This window comes from Quercus suber, unplaced genomic scaffold, assembly GCF_002906115.3.
Source record: "Quercus suber isolate HL8 unplaced genomic scaffold, Cork oak 2.0 scaffold_415, whole genome shotgun sequence".
Classification (NCBI taxonomy): domain Eukaryota; kingdom Viridiplantae; phylum Streptophyta; class Magnoliopsida; order Fagales; family Fagaceae; genus Quercus; species Quercus suber.
Genome location: NW_027069866.1, coordinates 518,464 through 526,980, shown reverse-complemented (window position 1 = coordinate 526,980; position 8,517 = coordinate 518,464). Strand labels below are relative to the sequence as shown.

Sequence of the window (8,517 nt, the reverse complement as noted above, 5' to 3'; positions counted from 1 at the left end):
ACTTCTTATTCTTTTTATTTTTCTACCGAATTGATTTTCAACTTCTTTTAAAAAATCTTGAAATTTTTCAAAAGCATCACTTTTATTTTTCAACAAATAAATAGTTGTATATTTTGAGAAATCATCAATAAAAGTGATAATATATCTATTTCCTCCACAAGTTAAAATTCCCTCAAATTCACATAAATCAGAGTGAATTAACTCAAGCAATTCGGTATTTCTTTAACATTTTTATGAGGCTTTTTTGTAATCTTAACTTGACTACAAGTTTCACATTTTTCAAAATCTTTTGACAGTCTTGGAATTAATTCTAAATTACTCATGATTCCTACATATCTACTATTTATATGACACAAACGAGCATGCCAAAAATTAATAGAAGAAAGCATATAAACTGAACTGGTGGATGCTTTATTATTCTCAATATTCAATTTAAGCATTCAATCACAAGCATAACCCTTGCCCACAAATAATCCATTTTTAGTGATTACATAATTATCAGATTCCATAGTTTGCTTGAAGCTAACCTTGTTAAGCAAAAAACTTGACATCAAATTCTTCCTCATGAACGGAGTGTAAAGAGCATCTTTCAATGTTAGCACGCGTCCAGAAGTGAATTTTAATTCAAACTCACCACTCCCAAGAACCTTGGTTTTGCTAGAGTCACCAAGCATAACCGTTTTTTCTTCTTCAAAAGGAGTATACAATTTGAACCAATTTTTGTCATAACAGACGTAACTATTAGCACCAGAATCTGCCCACCACCCTTCAACATATTGCACCATATTGATATCTGTAATCATAGTCACTTAAGGCTCTTTAGTTACGTTAGCTTGCGGGATAGATTCACGTTTCCGAAATTTGCAAAATTGATCAATATGCCCACTCTTGTCACAAACAAAACATGATCTATTAATATGATCTTGTGAAGGGGGTCCTTGGTTCTTATTGTAATTTTTATTCGGGTTTCCCCTTTCTTGAGATCTATTATTATTTTTAAATGTTCTCTTTTTAGGCTTCAATTGACCATTTCTAGGAAAATGATTTTGGACATATTATTATTGGCTGAAATAAGGTTTACTTTTGTGCTGGAATTACCATTGCTCTCTTGTGTCATGAGTGCATCTTGTCCTCTAGCCTCCTCCTCCACACAGATGCGTGTGATCAAAGTCTCCAAGGATGTCTCCTTTTGTTTGTGCCGCAAAGTCTTTTGGAACTTACTCCAAGATTGTGATAGTTTATCAATTATGCCCTACCACCAAATTGTCTCCAATCTTTATGCCTTCGGATCTTAATTCTGCCACAATCATTTGGAATTCTTGTGGTTGATCCACCACCGATTTTCCATCCACCCTTTGGTAACGGAAAAATCTGCTAGCAGCATACTTCTTTGCACCTGCCTCCTCGGTATCATACGTAAAGCTTTCCAAATTTTCTTAGCAGAATTGTAAGTTGTATCATAATAATCATAGAAATGATCGGCAAGACAATTCAATAAATAAGAGCGACAATTATATTCATCTTTTGTATACTTATCTATTTTTTCTTGATGGATAATATATTCTTCCTCACTCATCTCATCGGTAGGAACTTTTGATGAATTCTTGTCAGTGAGGATGTAGGAGACTTTGAGAAGACTCAAGTAAAAGAGGACATTTCCTTTCCACCTCTTGAAGTGGGTTTCGTTAAAGTGAAAGGGCTTGTTAAGATCTCCAACAGGCTCATTTGGTTTTTCTTGTGTAGGCTCCATGTGTTGAATCTCCTTAAAATTGTTGGTGCAAATACAATGATAATGGAAATAACACAACGAGAAACTGAATAATACTTCTAAATATTATTAATGTAAAGAAAGGAATTACACAACACTATTTCATTTTCAATCTTGATACCTCCACTCTTCACCTCCCCTTTGCGCATGTATCTAACCCAATATCTAAGACAATACATTTTAGCCCATTAATCACCACAATTAAAAAGAATAAAATAGCCTCTCTTTTTTTCAATGTGAGATTAAACATTTTCACTAACTTCTCATCTTCCATATTCACTCCCACATCTTTACATTTATGTTATAATATTTATTCATTTTAATTATTTGATATTAAAATGCTCCAACAATTTGAAATAAAGTTGATACGAAAAATAGTATAAAACCCATAAACAATACATAAATTAAGCAAAAAGCTAGCTTAGAATTAAATGCTATATACGCACTTGAGTTTTTTTTTTTTTTTTTGGGTGTTTGATGGTAGAAATTTGTTTGTGCATATACGTGGAAATTGTGAAAAATTGGTAGAAGAAGTGTAGAAATTAGTTAGATTTTTTTGAAGAAATTTGGGAAATTGATATTGCTTATATTATAAATTTTCTTATGTACAAAATTTTCTAATTAAATATAAATTATCCTTTAAAAAAAAATTAAATATAAATTAATATAATTTACTTGTTACTGGAAATCGTAGAAAGTGTCTGATTAGAATTTTATATGTACAATACTTTTCATACTTTTTTTTGGTCAAACATTACTTGTCATACTTGACTCTTCTTTACATGTACTTGGAATAGGGGTATATGCATATAAAAATAAAAATTTTCAAGAAAATTGCGATTAGGTAACAATCACCTTCCCATTGGCAAAAAAATATACACATTTAAAAAAAAAAATTATAACTAAACACAATATTCAGTATAAATTAAAAAGAAAAAATGTTTCGGAATTCGCCTAAGACCTAGTCAAATCATTTTTTTTTTTTTTTTTAAAGAAGTAGTCAAATCAATTTTTAAATGCCCAATTCCATGAGTGCAAAGTAAACATGGCAAAATGGGTCAGAATTTTCTGACTTGACCCGACCCCACCCGAACCCGATTTTTTTTACCTGAAGCAAAAACGAGTTGACCCATGAACCGACCCGTGTTTTTTGCGGGTCAACCCGACCTGACTCGAACCCGAATCATTTTTTTTAAAACTATTTTTTTTGGTAAAAAAAATAGTAAAACTAAGACAATATTGGTTTAATTGTTTATTGTGAACTTTAAGGAAACAATTGATACATTTACATAACTATATGCAAATTAATTGAAAGATAAATGGTTGAATATTCTGTAATGAGTAAATAGTTTTAGATATCAAATAACAAAGTACATGCCAAGATAATCTGATTACAGTAGAGTTAAAAATATAGATTTAAAATTGTAGACATGTTAGAAATATTCACAAGTGTGAAAATAGTGAAGCTAAAGTATCAAATTAGCATAAATTATGAATACTTAGACCTATTTTTTAATAATTTATGTCCAAAATAAACGGCTTTTCAAAATAAATTATAATATTTCCTAGAGTGTGTGTTGCTTAACAATAATATGATATTCATAAAAGAGATCATGTATAAATAAGTAAGCAATCAAATTTTAAAATATATCTCAAATTGAAATAGAGTGTCAACCACAACTGATAATAGATTATAAAATTAATTTTCAAGATTGTAAATTTCTTATATATTTTTATTCTTTATCAAATGAGTTATCCAATAAGTCATTTGTAATTTTGTTTTATATTTGGAATGTTGATATTGTGTAGAAATAAAACTTGTGTATTTGTTTTACTTATCTTTGTGTTATTTTGTTTTAGATAGTAATGTTAGGATTTGTATAATTTTAAAATTGTTGAATAAGTATTAATAAGTTTAACTGAGTTCATTCTTGATATAAGTGGTGAATTCAAAATAATGTATTTTACATCAAGTAATTTGTTGCATAACTTTCCAAATGACAGATACATGTTGTTTTCTTTATAAAAATAATATATAAAAAAAAATTCATGTGAAAAAATATGGGTCAACCCAACCCAACCCGACCCGAACCCAAACCGACCCGCCCGTTTTGCCATGTCTAAGTGCAATGCTAAGGAAAATTATTGTTACACCCATATAATATCCATATCTTTACTGTACTCCTGGCCAACTTTGGCTGACATTTTCTTTTAATCTAAGCGATGCTTTTCATCTTATAAAAAAAAAAAAAAAAAAGTGTACGTCCACATTTTTTAAGAATGTCTTATGTTAAAACAAAATAATCCCCAGAGTACATAGACAAGAGATTAGGGCATATTTGGTAAACATCTTAAAAAAATGTTCAAAAATTAGTGAAACGGTTTTAAAAACATCTCTCCTCACATATAGATTACTAATAAATACAAATTTATCCATCTCACTTTTTGTGTTATATTTGATACTCCATGAATTGTGGTATATTGTGTCTAATTTTTTTATTTTAAACTTTGATTATTTTACAAAGAAAAAAAAAAACATAATAAGTTATGATCGGTTGAGAATGAAGTATAATAAAAAAATTGAGACAGAGGATTAGCATTAGTCAATCAATTACCTCTAGATTGCCCATTAGTCAATCAATTACCTACTTAGAGCCCACTTAAAAACTTAACCAGACCTGCTTATCACCCACTTCAACACTTCTGTCATAACTGTTAAACAATGCTACACTCTAACGCGCCTACATGGACTAAAATAAGTCCTACTAGTGGAGCAGGTATATGGTGTCCTATAATTTTCGCTACTAGTGGACCATATAGTTTGAAACTTCATACATTAGCAAAAAAAAGTTTGAAACTTCATATACAACTTGGAACTTTTAATATATATATATATATATGTATGTATGTATTATTTTCTTTTTGAAAGGATATATGTATGTATATATTAAAAGATAACGAATACCGAGGTCCGAATCCACTCGCTAGAATTGCATATATAATTACATATCTTACTAGTATAGTACTTTGTATTCTCTAATTTCATCTCTTTGGCAATTGGCATCCACATAAAATGTTCTTCCGAGGTTTCTGTTTATTCTTTGTTTTAATGGCTCTAAGTCTAAGTTTCGAGCTACCAAACCTGAATTCTGAGACACTGACATGCAATCCAGATGACTTAGGAGCCTTAACTGGTTTCTCCAACTGTTTAGAATCAACAATTCCTGAATGGAACTGGAACAGCACCGACTTTCCTGGTTGCTGCGCTTGGACTGGTGTCACCTGTGATAATTCCACTGGTTTTAACAGAAGGGTAGTTGGCTTGGAACTTGGCAGCAAAAGACTTGTTGGGAAGATTTGTGGATCTTTGGCAGACTTGAATCAATTGAGAGTTCTGAACTTCTCTAATAATTTCCTTGGGTGGTCCTTTCCAGATGACTTGTTTAATCTTCCAAACATAGAGATCATAGACATAAGCAACAATGATTTTGTTGGGTCCATGACCCAGGGACGGACCCAATAAGGGGAGGGCCCCCTCTTCAAATTAGCTATTTTATTTGCATACTCGTATTTTAGAGTTTATAGTTGACCTCTCTCAAATTTTTGAATTGGTTCAAATAGCCCAAAAAAAACTAATTACTTAACCCTTTCTTGGACCCATGGCCCCTCCATATTCCAAATACAACACAACAAAAAATATACAAATCACCAATATCATAATTCAATAACTCATAACCAAAAAAATCTCTTAGAAAAAAAAAAAAAATTCCCTTACAAGGGTGACAATAATTTATATAACTTTTTAATTGATTTATAAATTATGGGAAAGTCAATTACAATATTTAAATTTTTTTCAAAAGATAAAGTGCAAAATTCCTTTAGAAGCCAATATTGATGATGTAGCATTGCCAACTCTTAATATTAATATCCCAATTTTTTAAAATCCTCAAACAAGGTTTTGAAAACTTCATTAGTGTGATTTTTAGTTGCATTCAAAAGTATGGGTTTATTATATTGGTGAGTTGGTCAATGTGATAAAATCAATATATTAATCCAATTATCCAAAATTTGGAGATCCGAAGTCGTCTTCTTTTTCTATTCTTCTTCGAAAAGGTTTGAATATCATATTGTAACTTTTAGCTTTTTTTGTTCATATTATTTCCTTCTTGACTTAAATATTTATGATAATAATATGCAATTGTTTTGTCTACCATTAATTTTTTTTTTTTAATAAACCATGTCACTTGAAATTTTTTTAGTTCATGCTTTTGCCCCCTTAGGTTCAAATCCTGGTTCCGTCCCTGGGTTCATCAACAACAAAGGTATGTGTACAATATCTACAAAAATTTGAGTGCTTAAATTCTCTAATAACTATTTTTCTGGAGAAGTTCCAAAAGATTTGGCAAATTGTACTTCCCTACAACATCTCTCTTTTGATGAAAATATTTTGTCAGGGAGTTTTCCTGACAGTCTCTTCCAGCTAAAAAATCTTAGTGAACTGAATCTTCAGGTTAATAACATATCTGGGTCACTGAGTAATGGAATTGGTAACCTCTCTAACCTTGTTAAACTGGATATCTCCTTTAATTTGTTCTCTGGAGTTCTTCCAGACATTTTTACTAGACTAGCAAGGCTTGAGCAATTCTCAGCCAGGTCAAATTTATTCACGGGTCATTTGCCTACTTTAGTAAACTCCCCATCACTTCAAATGTTAAATTTGAACAAAAACTCTCAATGTTAGAAATACTGAATAATTGTATTGTATTTCTTGTATAAGAGAATGTACATAGATGTCTTTATATAGGAGGCATATGTGTGCAGTACAAGTAAATATGTGTGCTATACAAGTAACCTAACTGGGCTTAAAGCCCACAACACTATATATGTTAACAGCCCCCCTCAAACTCAAGGTGGATGTGAGACCAACTTGAGGTTGTCAACCAAAGTACGAAGGCGTCCCTTAGGATGTGACTTTGTGAAGATATCTGCAAGTTGATCTTTAGAGGAGACTGAGATCAGCTTGAGAGCACCATGGACAAGATGAAAACGGATAAAATGACAATCGATCTCAATGTGTTTAGTCCGTTCATGGAAGACATCATTGTGAGCAATATGAATAGCACTCTGGTTGTCACAATAAAGAGGAGTAGCAGAGGATGTAAACACACCTAAGTCTTTGAGAAGCCATCGTAGCCAAAGGAGCTCAGATGTGGTATCAGCAAGGGCACGATATTCTGCTTCAGTACTGGAGCGGGCCACATGAGTTTGTTTCTTGCTTCGCCAAGAAATCAGAGAAGAACCAAGAAGCCCTTGTCTTCCTCCTCTGTCTTTCTCATTTCAGTGTTTCCTTGTCTTCCTCCTCTGTCTTAGATCTTTTTCCAGATGAGACACATATTCCTTCTGTAGCTGCTCCTGATCCTCCTATAGTTGCTCCTGATTCTGTTATTGTAGACTTCTCTATCCAACCACTAGATATCACTGATCCCTTTCCTAGTTCACCCTTTAATGAACAACTGGAAGATGAACAGGTTGAAGACGAGCTACCCAACCCCAATCCTGAGCTTGGGTCTCCTGCTCTTGCTCCGCCTGAAGATCTTGCACAAGACATTCGACCTCGTCACTGACCCTTTATGGCAGATTGCAATGAAAGAGGAACTTGATGCATTATCTAAAAACCATACTTGGGATTTGGTGACACTTCCTCCTAGGAAATCTGTGGTTGGTTGTAAGTGGATCTATAAGATTAAGACTCGCTCTGATGGGTCCATTGAGCGCTACAAAGCTCGTCTTGTTGCAAAAGGTTTTACACAAGAGTATGGGATTGATTATGAAGAAACTTTTGCTCCGGTTGCCCGTATCTCATCTGTCCGTGCCCTCTTAGCTGTTGCTGCTGCCAGTAAATGGGACCTTTTTCAGATGGATATCAAAAATGTATTTCTTAATGGAGATTTAAGTGAAGAAGTGTATATGCAACCTCCTCCTGGTCTCTCTGTTGACTCAAATAAGGTTTGCCATCTTCGACGTGCACTTTATGGCCTTAAACAAGCTCCACGAGCTTGGTTTGCCAAATTCAGCTCTACCATCTCTCACTTGGGTTACATGGCCAGTCACTATGATTCTGCCTTATTTCTTTGTCGCACTGACAAAGGCACTATTTTACTCCTCTTATATGTGGATGATATGATCATAACTGGTGATGACCTCAGTGGCATTCAAGAACTCAAGGCTTTTCTCAGTCAGCAGTTTGAGATGAAAGATCTTGGATATCTCAGCTACTTCTTGGGTCTTGAAATCACTCATTCTACAGATGGACTTTATATTACTCAAGCCAAGTATGCCTCTGAACTCTTGTCTTGTGCTGGACTCACTGATAGCAAGACTGTGGACACTCCAGTTGAGCTTAATGCGCATCTGACTCCCTCAGGGGGGAAACCATTGTCTAATCCCTCTCTTTACAGACGCTTGGTTGGCAGCTTGGTTTATCTTACTGTCACTCGTCCAGACATTTCCTATGCTGTTCACCAAGTGAGCCAGTATCTGTCTGCTCCACGATCAACTCACTATGCTGCTGTTCTGCGCATTCTTCGATACTTAAAGGGCACTCTCTTCCACGGTCTTTTCTACTCTGCTCAGTCTCCTCTTACTCTTCGTGCATTTTCTGATGCTGATTGGGCAGGAGACCCCACTGATCGCAGGTCCACCACTGATTATTGCTTTCTTCTTGGTTCTTCTCTGATTTCTTGGCGAAG

General features: G+C 33.7%; 1 protein-coding gene across 1 annotated transcript; it reads left to right on the top strand.

Moving 5' to 3' along the window:
- Positions 1–6,005: 6,005 nt before the first annotated feature.
- Positions 6,006–7,392, top strand: LOC112041168 (pollen-specific leucine-rich repeat extensin-like protein 2). Its single transcript, XM_065761472.1, has 3 exons — positions 6,006–6,090; positions 6,223–6,421; positions 7,110–7,392. Exons 1-3 carry the CDS (start codon positions 6,006–6,008, stop codon positions 7,390–7,392), a joined length of 567 nt encoding a protein of 188 aa, XP_065617544.1.
- Positions 7,393–8,517: the final 1,125 nt, after the last annotated feature.

Coding starts and splice junctions, on each gene's coding strand:
- LOC112041168 (XM_065761472.1), top strand. CDS start 6,006: ATGTCACTTGAAATTTTTTTAGTTCATGCTTTTGCCCCCTTAGGTTCA. Junction 6,091..6,222: donor TGGGTTCATCAACAACAAAG/GTATGTGTACAA, acceptor ATATTTTGTCAG/GGAGTTTTCCTGACAGTCTC. Junction 6,422..7,109: donor CTTGAGCAATTCTCAGCCAG/GTCAAATTTATT, acceptor TTCTCATTTCAG/TGTTTCCTTGTCTTCCTCCT.